The sequence below is a fragment of the Coffea eugenioides genome, chromosome 7, assembly GCF_003713205.1.
Source record: "Coffea eugenioides isolate CCC68of chromosome 7, Ceug_1.0, whole genome shotgun sequence".
NCBI classification, from domain to species: Eukaryota; Viridiplantae; Streptophyta; class Magnoliopsida; order Gentianales; family Rubiaceae; genus Coffea; species Coffea eugenioides.
The window spans coordinates 10,010,340-10,031,332 of NC_040041.1; the positions used below are offsets into that span (position 1 = coordinate 10,010,340).

At 34.9% G+C, this 20,993-nt stretch overlaps 1 protein-coding gene across 1 annotated transcript; it reads left to right on the forward strand.

Moving 5' to 3' along the window:
• Positions 1-12,344: 12,344 nt before the first annotated feature.
• LOC113778744 (cellulose synthase A catalytic subunit 5 [UDP-forming]-like) lies at positions 12,345-20,950 on the forward strand. Its single transcript, XM_027324234.1, has 14 exons — positions 12,345-13,042; positions 13,932-14,127; positions 14,223-14,440; positions 14,563-14,665; positions 14,755-14,941; positions 16,306-16,572; positions 16,782-17,127; positions 17,309-17,446; positions 17,986-18,111; positions 18,213-18,425; positions 18,505-18,778; positions 19,161-19,357; positions 19,491-19,841; positions 19,939-20,950. The coding sequence occupies exons 1-14, from the start codon at positions 12,956-12,958 to the stop codon at positions 20,521-20,523; spliced, it is 3,288 nt and encodes a 1,095-aa protein (XP_027180035.1). The 5' UTR covers positions 12,345-12,955; the 3' UTR covers positions 20,524-20,950.
• Positions 20,951-20,993: the final 43 nt, after the last annotated feature.

The following is a 20,993-nucleotide window of genomic DNA, read 5'->3' on the forward strand; positions in this document are numbered from 1 at the left end:
GTGTTTTTTATTTTTAAATTATTACTATACTCATTTTATCGTGAAGATCATATGTGAATTAAAAATGTAGTTAGGGAACGCTTCAAGAATTTTTTTTAAACATGAGTTTTCTAGAAATACTAGTATATGTGAAACTGATTTTTTTTTTCTCCACTTATTGTTAATTACTAATTTAATAATACTATCTCAAGATATTTTCTATATAAATTTTTATCCTCTCATTCTAGGAAAAAAATTGATGAGTCTTTTATTTGTGAACTAATGATGAAATTTAAACTTTCTGCTCTCCTACAATCAATTGTTTTCGATGTTGTGACAAATGAACAATCAAGTCAATAACACCGGGGAGGGAGAGATTGAATAGTACAGAAAGGAAGAGAATATAAATGAGAAATTCTGAAATCGAGATTTTTCAGTCATACTTGAAAAAAAAAAAAAATTCAATGACACCATCATTTGATGCCACGCTTGGGCTCATGCCCATGGACTAATTGGTTCTACTTAGCTCATTTGTCGCTGAGTGTTCTTGGACCAGACCTGCCCCGCTTTGGCTGATTAGGTAAAATTAAAAGGTATACAACAATTACTTGTCCAATTGAATATAATGGTCGGTTCAATTGAATTGAAAAGGACAATGACCAAGTAAACAAATGGTTAAAGCTCAAGTGGACAAATTTTTGTACCCTTAAAAGGTGCACAAGTCCGCTCCTGCTTAGCTTTATGCATTTACAATTTTTTGTTTATAACTAGACTTAATAATTACTAATATGCGTTTAGTCCCTTGTCTTCTCTAATTTTTGCTAGTATCTGTCTAATGTAGCACGTGTATAAATCATAGTTCTGCCCCAAAACTATCTCGAATTAGCATTATTTGATTTTTATAACTAATGGTGTTATCTTAACATGGCTGCACCATTCAAAAATCGAGTCAAGTTTTTACTAAATTTTTTTTGTGTTGAAACAAATAGAATTAGAGATTCGAAAAATTGTCATCTGTAAATGTAAAATAAAAAAAGTCAATGTATAAATCGATCTTATTTTCTCATAAATTGAAGGAATTGTCAATAGGAGAAAGAAAGAGTTGTCCTCTTCACTCGATTTGATAAAACACATTCTATACACGGTTCAATATATAACTTTGCTACAATTGCTTAGACTAGAGTACTGAAATTTCTCCTCAATCATCTTTTTTTTATTTTTTTGTTATCGTCACTTTATCTATACTACCCTACTCTAATCTAATCTTAGGGAGGGGTCTAACTAGACCTACAGGAAATTAATGGGGACTAAATCACTATCAGAATAGACAAGTGTACTATGCACTCGTATGAATTTTTTGAAAAAATCACATATTGTGGCAATTTTGTAAAAGGTATGCTATTTTGAAACTTACAAGAACATTCAAGTTCCTTTCTGATTGCTTATTCACTCAAGCATATACATTATTCGAGCCGCCAAAATGAGAAAACACACCTATAAAGATTGTCGCATGGTTATTTTTTCCTTTCTCCTAGTTCAACGGTAACTTCAACTTTATGTGGACGCAAGAAAACGTTACATACCCTTATCAACCGAGCCTACATTGCTTAGTTCGAGCAAACAATGCACATATGTTCATCTCCTTTTTTTTTTCTGACAGAGTGAGTGTCCGGGTCAATTCTTACGGAACCCGACTTATCTCACTCCGGCTCGAGAGGAGAGGCCCCTTTCTCTCCAACACGATAATCACTGGGACTCGATCTCTGATGGAGGAGCTGGACAACGACTTCCAAAAGGCTGTCGTGACCAAACGAGCTGCCTAGGAGGGCACATATGTTCATCTCCTTGGTCACCACAATTGCTCTTCTTGAAAGAGTTCAAATTGGTATTTATCACCATGGTCACACTCACCAGCTCCCCAACATCTTCAAAATAAAACGACTTTCGTTTTTCTGTCTAAAAAGTGAGTTCAATTGTCTAGTCACTATTCTTCAACGGTCCCAAGGGCCAGCCACAGAATAAAAATAGTTGTCAAAGTGGGACATCTTTGTATTTTCAAAAGTGCATTTCTGCAATAGATAATTGATATACGCATGGAAGAGCAGCAAACTGCATTAATTTGGCACTGTATGAGATAACCCATGTGCCTTCTTGGTCAATCTGTCACACAAACGACTATTAGGAAAATTGGTCGCAAAATTGACCGTTTGAGGCATTCAGAAACGGATAGATCAATGGATGGTGTTGACTTGATTTTTTTTTTTCTTTGGGTGGAATTTTGCTCTCGTCTCTCTGTCATTGGAGCTGGGATTGCATTAGGGTTAACTAGTTGGAGGCAGATTTTTTTATGGGGACAAATTGAAAGTTTACACTTCTGAGTATACAGTTGGTGTTTCGTGGTTTTAGGCCTTAATACTCGGTTTAGCATAAAGTATAGTAGAAGTAAGTGATTTTCAAGCTGTCTCATCTGAGATGACAAGTTTGGTGGGAACGAACTTTTTATGCGTGGGAACTTAACTTGCAAGGATGGCATAGGCAAAAATGGAATATTGGAAAACTGGTGACATATTTTGGAAAATTAACTGTATGTCACCAATAATTAGGCTTAATTATACTAGATGCTCCATCACAAAAGGGTCAGTTGCAATTTCCCCCTGATTATTTTAGTAGCAATTTGCCCTTAGGACCAACAAACCATGATAAAGGTTTCTCATGGCCTAGAAAATAGGTGCCATGCTTTATAATTACTAGTCATTAAGGCACATTTGAGATGTGTCACCTGATAATACTAAAATTATTTACAAAAAAATATTGTGTTTGGGTAGAGTATTATTTAAAATATTAATTGGAATAATTACTATAACATTTTTTGTCATGTAATAAATGTGAGATAAAAAAATTAGTTGAGAATATAAAAAAGTGGATTGAGAAATGTGTTTACAATACAAACAAATTATTATTTGGAATAATTTAGCAATCCAAACACACTAGCGTGGCAAAAAATTGTATGGGTTGAACTGATTACCAAACAAGAGAAAAGAAAGAAAGGAAAGTGAAAAGAATCAAAACATCATATTTTATTAAAACCGCCTTATTAATAGAGGTTACATCTAGCATATACAAACATAACAGATGTGAAAGAATGAAATTACAAATCTAAAAATTGATTAAAAAAACATTGTGAAGCTCTGAAAATACTCAAAGATAAAACACTGCATATGTGTATGTTTCAATCGCCAACATCAAATCTACTAATTAAGTACTTGAAACTCCGATATAATGGTGAGATTTGATGAGATAGATTTAGGTAATCCCAAAACTAACAACCAAATCGTACCAAAAAAAAAAAATAGATCTAACAAAAGCAATAAAAGAACAAAAAGACTCTCATTAGAAATTCTTAAAAAAGAAAAAACTCTCACCAGAGAGTAGGGCTATTCATTTTGATTAGAAGACCCTAATAAACAACCCTACTCGAACTGCAAAAATACGGGATCCGAACCAGTTTTAGCATGTGGTTCGGGTAGTAGGTTGGGTTGACATGGGTGCGAGAGCAGCGAGACAGGTTGCAGTTGACATATTTTAGGAATCTTGGGTACCTGATTCGAATTAAATATAAGGGTAAATTTGAAAACTTATTCATTAAAATTAAAATGACTAGAGGAGGATCTAACCATCTTTCATCAAAACTTCCATATTTGAGATGTTTTAATTTATTATTTGAACAATAAAAGTTGATAACTTGTTACGCATGTCAATTATATATATATATATATTATAAATTTTTTTTAATTGTTGTGAACATTTGACATTTTAAAAACTTGTCTACTATAGATATGTGAGCATTGATGGATGTATGATCCTTTTTAACAAATGATGTGTTAATAATGAAGTATTTTATATTTTTAGTTAGTTTTCAATTGTTAATTATTGAAATGTATTTTTTTTTTAACTTAGGTACTGAGGTTAGAAGTCTAGATGTGTCGAATATTCATAATCGTGGACCGATTACGGTTCAATTTTTGTATCGAATCACTAGAATCGGATCAAGTGTGTCAGGCATCCCATAATCATGGATCCATTACGATTTAGTTTTTTTTGTCGAACCGATAGGATCGGGTCGGATCACAAACTTGTTTCACGAGTCAGGTATCCAATCCGTGAACACTTCTACGAGTTAGCCCTAGAAGAGACTTGTTATACATGAAAAGGAAATAAAAAGAAAGTCATGAGAAGGAGGGAGATATAGTATCCCTCTTAAGGAAGAAGATGGTCTGTTTGCATGGAAATGTTACAAAGACAAGGAGAACTTAGAGGTTTTTCAAATTGAAGCATTAATGCTTGTGGTTTATGAAAATTATACAGACCTTTTATGGAACAACTCTTTCAAATTGTATCTATCTATGTTGACAGTGATCTATATTTTAAAGAAATCAAACTATCACAAATTGAAGGTTAGAAGCACTTCATTTTCCAACGATGAATTTAATGCAAAAGTATGATACGCAAAAGGGACAGTAGAATCCCTTGTGGTCTAATATGTGATTCTTAAAGATACCATAATGAATGAGTAAGTTCCGATAGATATTTTGTACTTTATTTTGTTAAAAAATAAAACCATTTTACCCTCTGAGCAAAAATAAAATGGTAACAAATTACATAACACCACAAGGGTCTCACGCTTTATACTCATATAGTGTACGTAGTTTCCTGAATTCTTTTTTGTATCCCCAAGAGATTTTATTATTTGTTTTACCTAATTTTTTTATTTTCATTTTTTTATTGCTACTCTTTTATTTGTTAAGTTTGTGCTTTGAATCATTTTTTAAATATAGGAAATATACTTCACATGAAATAAAAGTAAGTTCGTCAACCAATATCCCCTCCCAAAAGAAAAGACATGCAAACAATTGCAATAAAGCAGAATTGAACTCAACAACTAATGATGGTATCAATCGTCTTGCGATGACTAGTGCATCAAAAAATCAAAATGGTCCAAGTATGATCCCATTGCTTTGGAGGCAAGAATGTCATCAAGAACAAATAGCCTGGCAGCCCATTAATCTAGATTAACTTCGCTGGAATTCTTATTGGCACTCTATATATTAAGACTAGTATTCCACTTAATTTTTTTTTAAAAAAAATGATATGGCAATGAGCACCAGTACCAATTTTTTGAATGCCAAATAGTCAATTAGGAGAAAACGAAAGAAAGATGGAAAAGGTACCAAAAAAATTTTGGAAAAAAAAGAAGAACATTCTTGTTCTTTAAGTCAAATTGAAACCTTTCTTCAACACTAATAAAAGCCAACTAGCCTAGGACCAATGGCCTAAATCCCGTTTCCATAACTGGCAAGTGTTTTATTGGTGGAATGCAAATTTCCTAAAGGATCCATGGACGCATTAGAACTTCTTGGTCCCACTTGATCTCTTTCTCAAAGCTTCTTTTCAATGGAAAAAAAAAAAAAAGAAATCATATATAAAGCTATTTTTGTGCTGCTTTTTGTCTGCGTGGCATTTGAGTGGAGCTACAATTATGATTGCTAATTATAGCCCTCGTTTAGATAAACCTAACTTGTCCTGTGTGACTAAGAAATTAATTATGGGGGCTAACTTGCTCTAGAATATGAATATCAATCGTTTGATTATTGTTTGTTAGAGCATGTGAAGATGGATATGGTTCAAACTTAGGTCACAAGTTTTGGAAAAGCACTCAGAAAAACTGATTGATTCTTCAGAAACCAGCAGCATTTAGCACGTGTGATTGGACAATTATGCCATGGACAGGTTAGGTTTCCTAGTGATCAATATTGACAAAAGCACAAGCATGTATGGTTTGATTTCAAAGTTTTGAAGGCTTAGCGACACCTGGTCCTTAAAGGAACCAAGAATTAGTAAGAAAGAAGAGGGAAAATGTTGATCAATCTATATGAAACATGGGTGAAAAGATATGATGGATTAGCCAAGTTGGCGAAATTGTTCAAACCCTTTAGTTTCCTTTCTTCCGCGGGGAGCTCTGCGAGCTTGTTTGATAACTCAATTCAGTATTTAAATTTAATGAATTTAGATGTTTGATAATAAAAAACTGAACATCTGAATCCATTAATTTTAAGTACTGAATTGGATTATGAAACATGATTTACTAAGAAGAGGATAATAGGAGGCTTAAGAGTCGAACCAGAAATCACACGTTTATTTTTTTTTATTTTTTGACAAGTAAATCTTATATACACTATCATTGTTGGATCCATGACGTATGTGCAAAAGTTGAATTTCAAATTTAAATTTTGCATAGTCGTCATTCATCCAACGCTGACAGTGTATATAGGAAAAATAATCATGTTTTTACTCATGTTTTTATTTTTCTTTTTTGGTCAAAAACATCAACTTGTATTACGTAGAATGAATACACATTAAAGCCTAATGCTGAGCAACTTCCCAGACAGATTATACAATCTGTTAGATATCATAGTCAGATAAAATCCCTCCATTCTTTTTCGTGAAAACTATGTAATCCATATTTCGCTATTCTAAAGTTAATCTCATTATCAGAGTTGTTGACGTCTCTACTAGTTAAGCTGAATATTGACGACTTAGTTTGATTTTCATTGGCAACTAACTTATTTAAAGTTTTTTTTTAGTAAAGATTGCTAATATATTTTTCAGAAATAGTCAATAAATACAAATGTTCATAGAATTAATTAACCAACAACAAAATTAAGTACTATAATTAATTAACTATCTTCCTTTTATATTGTCTAACTAAATTTGATGTGGTTATTTCCTAGAATAAAATTTTAATTTGAGATCAAAGTGTGTTAATTTGGCAGCTCACTGGTCCAATTTGCCCTAATTGTGGCGAATAAGACACAGCTAGCTGGCAATGAAAGTTGTCGTAGCTGACATAATAGACGAAAGCCACAAATTAGAAAGGCAGATGGAAATCTAATGACATCATGAAAGAAATTTTAGCTGTATTTTCTGGTCTGCTACATAAAAATAAAATGCTTCCATGATGAGACTAAGAACTAAGGTCCATCATGTATAATTTCTCCAGCTCACACATTTCAGCTCATCCACCAATTCTTTTTAGTCTTCTCCTTCTTTATCTTTCATCGTGCTCATTAGTCTTTGATTTTTCTTTAACCACATTGCTGAAGTTATTTTAATGAGAGAATAGTCGAGGAGGTCTTGCTTTAGTTGCTAAAGTTGAAATTCTAAAAATTAGAGATTTTAAGTTTAATTTCCTGTTTCCTTCTTGTTTCTTAAATCTCATTGCTCTCTTGTTGGCAAAAAAAGAAATTAAAAAGAGGGGGTTATTTAGATGAGCACATATATGTAATTTCGAAGATGGCAATAATTGTAGTGTTATCTGTAAATATACCCCATAAACTATCATTAATTGCCATTTGCTCCAAGACGATTAATTGTTGCATTTAATTCTTTATACTATCAACCTTTTATCCCATCTAAACTTGTGCTATCATTTCTTTTAATGAGAAAGACTTTAGTACTCCCAAAGAAATAAGGGCATTTCGCATATCAAATTTAATCTAGAGGTACTAAAGTCTTTTTTTTTAGGTACTTGTACTAAAAAAGTCTTTTTATTCCAAAGTAAGTATATAAATTGGCAAAAATCATTGGCTATGGGATAGTAGGCCTGTAGGTAATAAAGAACAAGAACAATTACAAAAGGCAAGTATTTGTGCGAGTTGTAAAAAGGCAAAATAGAATTAACCATAGTAGAACTACTAGGACGCCTCGACTAATGGTAAAGAAGAGTCAAATGAAGGTCAGGAAATTTAAACTAATTAGTTCAAATTTCTAGGACGCATAGGGTGAAGATTATGTATTTATGGGGCTGCCCCCTCAAGAGTTTAGAAATGTTAAATTTCAATCAGACCCTTATTAAAAAACAATCAATTTTATCTCCCAAAAATGCTACAAAACTAAAATTGTTCCCCAAATGTATGTATTTGTGTGTGTGTGTATGTATGTATGTGTGTGTGTGTGTGTGTTTATATCTATGTATATATTAAAGAAACATACAACTCCCATTACTTGAATGGTATACTTACAAGTAGGGTGCTGTCGAACTCGAGTCGAGCTCGAGTAATGCATGAGGCAAAATAACTAAGCTCGAGCTCGAGCTCGTTAAGTTTTTAAAATTCGAGCTCGAACTCGAGCTCGATATCAATTTATGGAACTCGAGTTCGAGTTTAATTAAATGTAATTAATTCAAATCAAGTTCAATCGAGCTTATTCGAGCTCAATCAAGCCTAATCAAGCTCAAGTAATAAAAATTAATATTTTATATATAATTTTAAATAAAGGATATTATTGATATTTTACAATAATAAAAATTAAAATATATATTATAAAAAGCTCGATAGAGCTCGTCGAGCTCTCGAGTATCATATTTTCAAGATCGAGCTCGATTCAATAATTCTAACGAGCAGCTCGAGCTCGAGCTTGAGATCGAGCTTGGTCAACCGAGCTCGAGCTCGAGCTACTGACCAAGTAGTTCGCGAGCTCGAGCCGAGTTACTTGGTTCAACTCCAGCCCTACTTACAAGGCATTTGTTCGAGGTGCTTTTAATTACAAATATCATTAAAAAGCAAATATGGAATATGACTAGGAGGTTGATCAAAATACGAACAACCATCTCCATAATGTTATTTCTTCTCATAAAACTAAGTATAGCCCACAATTGTGAGATCAGTACAATAACTTATTAATTATTAAGGCATCAGCAGCAGAGCTAATATGCTTGTTGCAAATCAATTTCCATTTAGGGTTTGCGTTGAACTATTAATTGCATATAGTTTAACTGCATGTGTAGATGATAATTAAAAGATCTTTATTAGCTATATACATTGGTTCTTTCAGAGGGCAATCTTAGATGCATAATTTTTCATGTATGAGATTTTTATCGCTCCCAAAAGTAAAAATAGAAGTTTTAGAATCCCTTTGGATTGCTATTTCTTTAAGAGTTTTTGTAAAAAAAAAAAAGTACTGCAGCGATGTGATGTAAGCGAGGTAAAAAATGATTGGGAAGTATATTTGCGGAAAACCTAAAAAAATTTGGGGGTGGAAAATTGCAATCCAAACTTCCAAAAATTGCCAACAATCAAATTGCATGGGAGAATGATTCTCCAAACTTTTCTCCAGCTTGTGCTATGGCTTATTTACTGGCTATTAGGAAATACAAAAGTTTCTAATTTTCTCATCAAAGAAGAAGAAGAAGAAGAAGAAGACCTGACACAAACCAACCAGCTGCCAACTCATAGAAATAGACAATTCCAGGGTTCATTAATCCTTTCTCCCCTCTCAATAAAATCATAGTTAGGTGTGGACATTCATGCTTAGTCTTTCTTCTTGGAACTCATGCTGTGCAGGTGACGCTTATGAAGCCGACAAATATTGCAATTCAACAAACCATAGCAGCCAGCATTGCAACAGCCAGCTGGAGATCCTTACCTAAGTTAAATTTTCTCCAAATAATCACCAAGAAATTTGACCAATTTCTACAATCAAAACCTTCCCACATCATAACAGAATATGAAAACAACATGCAGCTGCAGGTAGATTGGTCATCAACTTTCTTTTGATTATTCTTCCCTAATGATGTGTAATTAATAGGTTTTTCATGTCAGAAAGGTCAATCAACTAATCATTATTGGTCTCTGAACTTTTTTCTTGAGTTGTCTGTAGTATGTTTATCCTACTAGTTTGTAATCAGGCAAGGGATAATCTAGTGACAACTGACAACTTTGCCTCATTAATGCTAGTTTTTTTTCATAATAAAATTAAGCTGTTTAGATTAACCCTTGTGCTTCTGTATCATTTTTTTAAGTGGTGACAATAATAATATATTTACCATAATTATAGCAGGAATTAAAGAAGTCAATTAATCATGATACAGTGTATTTGTTTTGGTAGTGGATAACTTGGCCTGAGTTGGATATCACATGTAATGGAAAACAAAGATAAATCTAAGCCAACAATTATTGAGGGATAATGAGATAAAAGAAAATTATGATAAGAACAGTATAATGTTTTTGGTGCTCAGTTTAACTAGAAAATCTGTGGCATTATTTTATCTAGCATTTGGTACGTCTTCACAATAGTTAATCTTTTTTTAACAGTACTTTAAGTCTTTAACCACATTAAAGGCTAAAACCCTCTATAGTTAAATCATCCCATAATTTAAGTTGCCAAATCTAAATGGAATTTCATGTAGTCAAGAGAGAATTACAAAACGCACACATTTAAATGAGGTTAACGCTAAGCATTTTGAAAGCCTTCATGCTCAACACCAAATTCATTTATCTTCTTGGGTTGAGAGAAAATATACGCGTTGAGAAAGTGAATTAATCTGAAGCATCACTAGTGTTGTTTATATTCTCGAATCGAGAAAAAAAAATAGCGAGTTAAAAAGGTGAATTAGTTTGAAACATTACGTAACACACACCACTTAATAACAAAATAACTTCCTATCAAAAAACAACAACCTTTAGAAGTATCGAAAAAAATTTCTAAATCTAGACGAGAAGTGAGCTGAAAAGTAAATCAGTTTGAACTATCGTACAAAATTACAAATCGACATGAAACATTCGATAATTGAAATAATAGAACTAAAAAAACCCTAGAATTATAGAATATTTTTACTACAACTACTACTACTAAGAGAGAGAGAGAGAGAGAGAGAGAGAATCGCACATAAGTACATTTACACTCAAATTAATTAGATAGAAAGATAACCCAAAAAATAGTACTATAAAACAGCAATAAACACAATCCTCCTTCCCACGTTTTACGTTTCGAGTCAATAGTCAAAATATTCAAGTCCTAAACCTAAAACCGTACATACACAAACGTTTCGTATTAATTTTTTTTAAAAAAAAACAGCGAATCAAACTTGCGAATAATTCAGAGTCCTTAACACACTCAAAACCTAGTAAAAATAGGATCCGGATCTGTTTGCTCACGCGGTTTTGTTTTTTTTCTGTTTTTGTGTTTTTTTTTCTTTTTGTTGAATTTAGTAGTAGTACTAACTCTGGAGGATTCAGTTCAGTTCCGTTCTCCCACACATCCCAGCTGGCCACTTCTTTCTTTTACGCGTCTTTCCTTTTCTCTTCCCTTTGCGTTTGTCCTTTTCTCTTACCCCACCAAAAACTTTTTATATACTAGTACTTAAATAAAATGACAAATTTTTCAATTTGGGCAAAATAGCTTCTATCAATTGGGATTTTTTCCCCCACAAGCTTTTAATTTTGAAAATAAAATAATTCTTATGTTTTTGTTTGAAGATTTTTTTTAATATTTGATGCCATAGGAGTATACAGTCAACACACTCAGAGGATGGTGAAATTTAAATTTATAATCCACCACTTAGAAAGTGACACTACTGAACTTATTTGTTGTCCTGCGTTCAAATAACACCAATTTAATTTTTTATTAAAAGATTTGTCTAACGGATTCTTCGTTAAAATGTATTTCAAATGTTAAAATTTTAAAAATATAAGATTAATTTGAAAAAATATACAAATACAAAGGGATTAATTAGAAAAAGTGTATAAATATAAGAGAAAATAGTAATTGTTTAGTGTGTATATATACATGATAAGTTGGGTGGAACGTATGTATGCTAATAGGTGCTCTATCCGTTAGAAAAACCATTTATTAAATTAATGTTATCTTAAGAATTTAATATTTTAAAAATATTTTTTATGGGAGAATGATGCGAGCTCAATATTTTCGAAATGTTAAAAAATGCTTTACATGCTAGGAGTTACGATTTTTTTTTATTTTTTGTAGGTGGACTCTTTTCAGTGAATTATAAAAGTTGTGAAACGCATAAAAAAAATTACAATTATAGAAGTTATTGGAGAAAAGAAAAACAGCCCACAATTTTGTTTTTGTATTGAAGAAAGAAAACAACTGGATCTTGAATTGTATACAGGAAATAGACAGCCAAAAAGACATTTACAGCTCACTCCCAAAGTGCAGCAAAAACAAGACACACACAACACACACTACACGCACTGTAGTTACCTGCTTACACAACTGCGGTACATGTACTACTAGATTTGTGGGGGCAAAAATCCCACAAATAGAAGACACCAAAAAAAAATAAAGAGAAAAAAAAAAAGAAAAGAGAAAGCTCCTGCTCCACCATCACCATTTCCATCACCACCATGGATGGATGGTCCTACTTTTCACACATTTCCACACACATGAGTGAACAGTGAATAAATTACCCTTGTTATTAATTAAATGCATAATTGTTTTCTTCTAGTTAGTAGAAGTAGTAGTAGTATTTATCTCCCATAACAAACCTCTCCTTTATTTATTTTGTTTTCTTCTTTTCAAGAAAGAGATGAGATGAAAGTCCACCGAACCACCTCTACTTCTTCATGATTCAATCCAATCTCCCTTGCTCACCCTTCTTTCTTACGCGTCCACATTTCGCTACACCTCTCTAAAATCGTGTCAATTTTGATCCCTTTTTAAGTCTAAAGTCCACTCCAGCCAGATTACAGTAGTGCAGAGGGTCTTAGCTTGTAAAGAAATCAACTACTACTTTGCTACTTTTTTATATTATTCTTTTCTTTTTTTAAAAATTTTTTTGTCAAGAACCCATCAACCTTTTTAGTTCCCTTTACTTTATTGTGGGATAGTATTGTTTATTGTAATCATTATTGTTATATTATTCATTTTTCTTTCCATTGCCCAATTGGGTTTTTTGGGGTGTTTTTAAATAGTGCTTTTCTCAATGTGGAGGGTTGTTTAACCTTTGCTTTTGGGTATCTTCTGATGGTGGTTACATTCGAACATTTTCGCATTAGGCTTTGGGGGTTGTGAGATTTCCAAGATTGAGTTTTTGGCTGGAAAAGGGGGGCTTTTGGCACTGAAAAATTGATTGTTGAAGTGGGTTATTGTGGGATTCTGAAGAGTTTTTGTAAGGTGCAAAATGGTGATGGATACAGGTGGGAGGCTTATTGCTGGTTCTCATAACAGGAATGAGTTTGTACTCATCAATGCTGACGATATTGGAAAGGTAAGGCTATCTAAAACCCCTTCATTTTTCTTCTAATCTTCGTTTTGCAGATACCCTTTTGGCCATTTTGGTGGATGTTCTGTCTTGCGTCAATCAGTAATGCATTTTATTAGGGCTTTTTCTTCAGTGTAGTTGGATGCTTATTTTCTTAGCATTTGGTTTTTACTAGTATTTTCTAAGCATTTGGCCTTCACAATAGAGGTATTTTTTTTCTCTTTCCCCCTGTTTAAGTGTTCAATTTTTTTTTAAAATCGAACTGTGTCAGTTATAAATGATTTTGAGGATGTTCTATTTTATTTTCCTGTTTTTTCATCTTAGAATTTTCCCTATCCTTTTGAGGTTACTTTTATTTGCTGTTTTTGATTTTGATCTTTTTTTTTTTAAATTATTTTTGGGGAGGTTGTAGGAGGGTGGGGCTTTGGTTGACTGAAGGGGGTGATTTCGCCACATTAGCATTGGAAACTTCTTTTGAATTTGTATTTTATTTTGGAGCTGCGAGACAAAAGACTGTGTTTGGCCTCTGTTATGTGAGGAGATAATGGGGTCGCTATAACTTGTATAAACATGAAATAGAAAAGAGACAATGCGTGTTGTTCTAGAGAACATTGGACTAGCCATGTCCTGGAACAAAGAAGTTAAGTCCTGCAGAGCTGATTAGATTTTGAGAATTGGAAACACTTGAGTTGATTTAGGGGGGTGTCTAAAGAAAATGTCCAATGTCAGTTTCTCCAAATTAGGTGACTTTTTGTTTTTAATTTGGTGGAATATAGACAATAAATTGTGTTCTTAGTATCTTTTACAGTTTGATGTTGTTTTTGGGGAAACATGATTAGGCATTCTCAAGTGGTTTTGATAGCAAGTAACTCGCTTTCCTGGTCTTGTTGTCCAGATTAAATCTGTGCAAGAATTAAGTGGACAGATATGCCAGATTTGTGGGGATGAAGTGGAGATTACTGTTGATGGAGAACTCTTTGTGGCCTGCAATGAATGTGCTTTCCCCGTTTGTAGGCCGTGCTATGAATATGAGAGAAGAGAGGGGAATCAAGCTTGCCCTCAGTGCAAAACCAGATATAAGCGTATCAAAGGCGAGTTTGTTTGTCCCATGATGCTTCATAAGAATACTTGTTGTGGTCTTTCTTAAGCAAGTGAACTCATGGTTTGGTAGTTTTGTATTTGGTAGGTAGTCCAAGGGTTGAGGGGGATGAGGAAGAGGATAATATTGATGATCTCGAACATGAGTTTGATTACAACTATATTGATTCTCTAAGTCCGCCACATGCTGTGGGGGCAGCTGGACGGCATGCCCGTGGTGTTGAGGCAAGTTCATCTGGAGGTGGCATCGCAGGACACAATTCATCCCATGGTCTTGATATTCCTCTATTGACCTATGGCGAAGAGGTAAGCTGTTAGTGAACCTAATTTATATTGGCCTTGTATTGTTAGAGTATGTAAGTGCTTGGATTCTAGATTTGACCTAGCAAAGCGTAAGATTATATTTTAATTATTCTTTCTTGTTTTAGGATGCTGAAATTTCTTCAGATCATCATGCCCTTGTTGTACCCCCATTTGCTGGCCATGCAGCTGGTTCACATTCACCCGCTTTTCCTGATCCATCAGCATCTTGTAAGTTGTTTTGCTCAGCATCTAAGTTAACCTAGCATGCCCAAAATTCTGTATCCAAGGCTGAAGAAGATGTGTTCTTTATGTCACAGTGCAACGAAGGCCAATGGTTCCCGAGAAAGACATTGCACTATATGGATATGGAAGTGTTGCATGGAAGGATCGGATGGAGGATTGGAAGAAAAGGCAAAATGATAAACTCCAAATGGTCAAGCATGAAGGAGAAAATAACTCTCGCAATTTTGATGGTGGTGAATTTGATGATCCTGATTTGCCAATGTAAGTTACTGAAGTAAAATGTCTAAACTTAGTTCTTTCTCTTTGTGGTCTTTCTCTGAGGAAAACACATTCCGAAATTCACTGTTTTGACAACATGTTCAATTTGCAAGATCACATCATCAGAACGCGTTCAATTTGCAAGATTTCATCATCAAAAGACTACCTGTAGGAAACATAATCTTTTCTAGCTAGATGATGTCTTCAAGGAGGATGGACTATCACATGATTCAAGATGTTTGACATTCTGTAAAGAAACTAATCATTTAAGTAACAGAGGCTAGTTGTCCTTCTGGGATTAATTTTTTCCTCAAGGCAATTTTATTCTTGTAAGCAAGAAAAAGGTCTGGCTTGACTTGCTAGATTGCACAATCTGCCAAGTCCCTTAAGCTATCTACCATAAGTTATTGGTTATCCCAATTTTGACTAATGATGCACAGGAGCCCTCATGCTTTAAACATGTGTCATGCATCATTTGCACCTTGTCTTCTTTATCTAAAGCTTTGAATACCACTGAACAAGAATATAGAAATACATATAAAGCATACTTTTGTGGTAAAAAGTTACTTTACTTACATGAGATTGTAGACTTGCAAACTGTCCTGGAAAACATTAGACAGCATGATTAGGCACTTTTGCTCTTGTAACAAAATGTGGTGGCAAAATAGCTTTCTGTAGGACATGAAACTAGCCTGTATTCTGTAGATAGAGCTCTGATAATATTGTACAGAGAGCACTCTCAAACATGTCAATTGCCAAAATTGAAAGTTGCTATTTATGTTGGCATGCACTAGAAGATATGCACGTACAGATTGCGGTTAAATGTTAGAAATATGTTTCCATGTCTGTTGTTGATTTTTGGCATAACCCAAATTAGGCATTTATGTTTCCGTAAATGTTCCTAACCATTTTTGGAAAACTGTGAGTTCCGAGTGCCAAGTTGAATGGTAACAATTTTCCAAGGTAGTCTATCGTTTATCCCTTACCAGGCAAGCCAAGTAGTTACAAAAACTGGGGTGCATAGTCCCTGAAGTCCTTGTTCAGTTGCTGTGACTTAGAGCATACAAAATGAAGTTATGACACAGTTAATTTATGGAATATCCCTTTGTTGTTGACTTTATCTTCTCTGAAAATAGGGAAAGCTTTCTTGTTTGCTGCATTATGTGGGTGAAATAGCATAATTTTTTATGTTTTTCTCTAAATTTGCATTCCATGGCCATAGTCTCTTGCTTATAATGTCTGCTGCTTTGGTAAATTACTCTGCTATTAAACTCTAGTTTATTGCTTTCTGATGGAAAGATGTTTCCTGTAATGCTGCCCATGATTCTCATATTAATTGCCAATTTCTCTTTTATGCATTCAATCAGGATGGATGAAGGGAGGCAACCACTGTCAAGGAAATTATCGGTGGCTTCAAGCAAAATAAGTCCGTATAGATTAATAATTATACTCCGCCTTACTGTTCTGGGCTTATTTTTCCATTACAGAATCCTCCATCCAGTTCATGATGCATATGGCTTGTGGATGACATCAGTTATCTGTGAAATATGGTTTGCTTTATCATGGATTCTTGATCAGTTTCCGAAATGGTACCCCATAGAGCGAGAAACATACCTTGATCGGTTATCTCTCAGGTACATGGACCAAAATTTTGTGATTTTTTTACTTCTCCGTAGTGGTGACATTTGGATCTTGTCCTGCAAAACAACCTTGATAGCTGCTGAATTTAAACTGCTTTTGTGCCACAAATTCTTTTACAATGTGCTCTTGGACACTCTTGTTCGTTTTTGGTAATCTCTTTTGAAGTATTCTGCTTTTTGAATCTCTAATTGTAACTGTGCAGGTATGAGAAAGAGGGAAAGCCATCTGAGCTAGCAGATCTTGACATCTTTGTCAGTACTGTGGATCCCATGAAAGAACCTCCACTGATCACTGCAAACACTGTTCTATCTATACTGGCAGTGGATTATCCAATTGAAAAAGTTGCATGTTATGTCTCAGACGATGGTGCTGCGATGCTTACTTTTGAAGCACTTTCTGAAACCTCTGAATTTGCCAGAAAATGGGTTCCCTTCTGCAAGAAGTTTAATATTGAGCCACGGGCTCCAGAATGGTATTTTTCTCAGAAGATTGACTATCTGAAAAACAAAGTTCATCCAGCATTTGTGAGGGAGAGGCGAGAAATGAAGGTTTGCAATTTATACTATATATGATTACTATCATGACTTAAATATTTGTATTCATTGATGACCCATGTATTCTCTGTAGAGAATCAGCTGTGCGGGTAGTTTTGTTCAAAATTTTCTGATAAACATGGGAAAAGCGGTTCTTTTTTTGACCATAGTAACTCTTTCATTTTCCTGGGTACAGAGAGAATACGAAGAATTTAAAGTTCGAATAAATGGTTTGGTTGCTACAGCCCAAAAGGTTCCAGAGGAAGGGTGGACAATGCAGGATGGTACCCCCTGGCCTGGTAACAATGTTCGAGACCATCCTGGTATGATCCAGGTGGGTTTTTCGTTAAATTTTTGTCCACACTTCTATTATCAACAAAAGCTGGTTCAGACTTGCTCTTAATTTGTGGTTTGTTGCTTGGGGTTGTAAAACTGAGACGTAAGATTAGGGTTCAAGCAAAATGTGGAATTTGAGAATTTGGGTTGGACTTTTTATAAGTACGAATCTTGAGGATTTGGTTTACTGCCAAGGGGAAAAAAAAGAAGAAATCCGTAAGTGTAACTTTTAATGCTTCCAATGCTTGGAGAATACATCAAGAGAGAACATTCATCTCTTGGAGACTGATGCTTGCATTGATTACAATATAATAAGAGTGTAGGTTGGTTAAACAGACTATTTTGTCATCCATATCATGCGTCATTTCCATCTTCTATCTGGCAAATCCACCTTTTGTTAAAGATTAGATTATTGCATGTCAATCTAGCTTTTAGATTTGCATGATGCATCTAATTAAAATCAGTTTTACCCCAAAAAAAAATTCTAATCAAGATCAGTTCTTTGGCATTTATGGTTTTCTCGTTTGCTTTATGTAGGTATTCCTTGGGAATGATGGTGTTCGTGATATTGAAGGAAATCAGTTACCGCGCCTGGTCTATGTTTCTCGTGAAAAAAGGCCTGGGTTTGATCACCACAAAAAAGCAGGAGCAATGAATGCTTTGGTAAGACGTAGTGTCCAACTTAATAGTTATTGTGAAGCAAGGAAAGGAATTTTTACACTCCATTCAGAGTATTAAGCATTCTGTAAATATAATACCTTCAGGTGCGGGTTTCAGCAGTCATCTCGAATGCTCCTTATCTTCTCAATGTTGACTGTGATCACTACATCAATAATAGCAAGGCTCTCAGGGAAGCCATGTGTTTCATGATGGACCCCACTTCGGGGAAGAAAGTTTGCTATGTGCAGTTTCCACAAAGATTTGATGGGATTGACCGTCATGACAGATACTCAAATCGGAACGTCGTTTTCTTTGATGTATGTGCCCTTTCCTATTTGAGGCTATTGTATTACACCATTTGCTCCTTGGCGAGTCTGACTTTTCTGTTTCTTACAGATCAACATGAAGGGATTAGATGGATTGCAGGGACCAATATATGTAGGAACTGGTTGTGTTTTCAGAAGGCAAGCACTTTATGGTTTTGATGCTCCTGTCAGTAAGAAGCCTCCCAGCAAAACCTGCAATTGTTTGCCCAAGTGGTGCTGTTCATGTTGCTGTTCAAGCAAGAACAAGAAAGGAAAAGGAAAGAAAGAAAATAAGAAGAAACTGAAGCAAAAGGAAGCCTCTAAGCAAATACATGCTCTTGAAACAATTGAAGAAGGAATTAAAAGTAAGTCTTCTTTTGAAGAAAAGTATGACCTTGTTTGTCTGCTGTGCTGACATTGCGTCCTTGTTATGGAAACAAGAAGATTGATGCTTTCCAGTTTTTCATGAAAATCAATAAACAAGAATTCATAATTTTGCAAAAAGTTTTCTTGAAACATATAAAATTGAGTCCTGTATTTTCTGACTTTATGACTGACATGTCAATGAGCTTTCTTCAAATCTTTATGAAATTTGTAAGAAAAACCACTTTCAAAATTCTCTTCATTTTTTGCAAACTTGTCTAAATTAACTACAAGTTCTGATGGATGTTGGGATTTTATTGTCCTGAAAAGAAATCTAAGCATGTATGTACCCCCCACTGACAGTAAATTCATTTTCCAATGCAGAAATAAACCCTGAAAATGCATCTCAGCTTTCCCAAGTGAAACTTGAAAAGAAGTTTGGTCAATCTCCGGTTTTTGTAGCCTCAACACTGTTGGAGAATGGTGGAATTCCTAAGGACGCTAGTTCTGCATCCTTATTGAACGAAGCTATTCATGTTATCAGCTGTGGTTATGAAGATAAGACAGAATGGGGAAAGGAGGTAAACTACCCTACAAACATCCTATAATTCTGATAATTGAAATATTCGCGGAGAATGCCTAGAATTACTAAGTATTCTCTTTTGTTCCTGTTGTTCTCTTAATTGATGAAACAATTTGCATTTGCTGATTCAGGTTGGCTGGATATATGGTTCGGTCACAGAAGATATCTTGACAGGATTCAAGATGCACTGTCATGGTTGGCGGTCTGTGTATTGTATACCCAAGCGGCCTGCATTTAAGGGGTCTGCTCCAATTAATCTCTCAGATCGTCTTCACCAAGTTCTTAGGTGGGCCCTCGGATCTGTTGAGATTTTCATGAGCAGACACTGTCCAATTTGGTATGGCTATGGAGGTGGACTGAAGTGGCTTCAACGACTTTCATACATAAACTCTGTTGTATATCCTTGGACTTCCATTCCTTTGCTTGTGTATTGTATGCTGCCTGCCATCTGCCTTCTCACTGGAAAATTTATTGTCCCTGAGGTATGTTTTCATGTGAAATTTCCTGGTGCCTTGAGAATTTCAACTGCTAATTTGATATGTGTGTGACTTTTGGCTATAACCTGTCTTCTGTACACAGATTAGCAACTATGCAAGTGTTGTATTCATGGCCCTCTTCATCACCATCGCTGTCACTGGTATCCTTGAAATGCAATGGGGTGGTGTAGGAATAGATGATTGGTGGAGAAATGAACAATTCTGGGTTATTGGAGGTGTTTCCTCTCACCTTTTTGCTCTCTTCCAAGGATTACTCAAGGTCCTGGGTGGTATTGATACAAATTTCACCGTCACCTCCAAGGGAGGAGATGATGGAGAATTCTCGGAGCTTTACATCTTCAAGTGGACGTCACTGCTAATTCCTCCAACAACTTTGTTGATTGTAAACATTGTTGGAGTTATAGTTGGGATAGCGGATGCCATCAACAACGGTTATGATTCTTGGGGTCCATTATTTGGTCGGCTATTTTTTGCCTTCTGGGTTATCCTTCACCTTTATCCATTCCTCAAAGGATTGATCGGGAAGCAAGAACGCACTCCAACAATTATCATCGTCTGGTCTATTCTTCTGGCTTCAATAATAACCCTTTTGTGGGTTCGAGTTAACCCATTTGTTTCAAGGGATGGCCCTGTACTAGAGATCTGTGGATTGAACTGTGACGATTGAGACATCTCGAGACACAGCTTTGCCTAACGTGCATGAAACAAGAATGCTGTTGGGAATTTGCTTGTGCAGCCAGGCACACAGGTAATGCTGGAATGGTTTTGCATGATGAGATATAGCACGGGTAGACGGAATAAGATTCGAGTATAGTTCGGAGGTGTAGATACGAAGCATTGTCAGCTGACCAATTATTTGTTCTAGAATGGTTCCATTCATTCTTTTGTTGAATACCTGTACGAGGTTTTTCGGTGTCCTTGTGTAAGGTTTGTCAGTGCATATAGTGTCACAAAGTTACCCCATATTGAAGGGGTCCTTATATCAGTGTCTGAAATGTTATACTCTGCAAAAGTGCTTTCTGTTAATGGACTTTGTTACAACACTTCTGGTGGAAAAGCACAGGCATTTGTTGTTGTCTCTACGATCCTCCTAATTTGTGTTCTCAATTTGACAAATGAATCATTCTCCAGTACTCC

Excerpts from the sequence above, each read along its gene's own strand:
- LOC113778744 (XM_027324234.1), top strand. The coding sequence starts at position 12,956 with ATGGTGATGGATACAGGTGGGAGGCTTATTGCTGGTTCTCATAACAGG. Across the intron at positions 16,573-16,781 it reads CTTGATCGGTTATCTCTCAG|GTATGAGAAAGAGGGAAAGC; the intron begins GTACATGGACCA and ends GTAACTGTGCAG. Across the intron at positions 19,842-19,938 it reads GAAAATTTATTGTCCCTGAG|ATTAGCAACTATGCAAGTGT; the intron begins GTATGTTTTCAT and ends TTCTGTACACAG.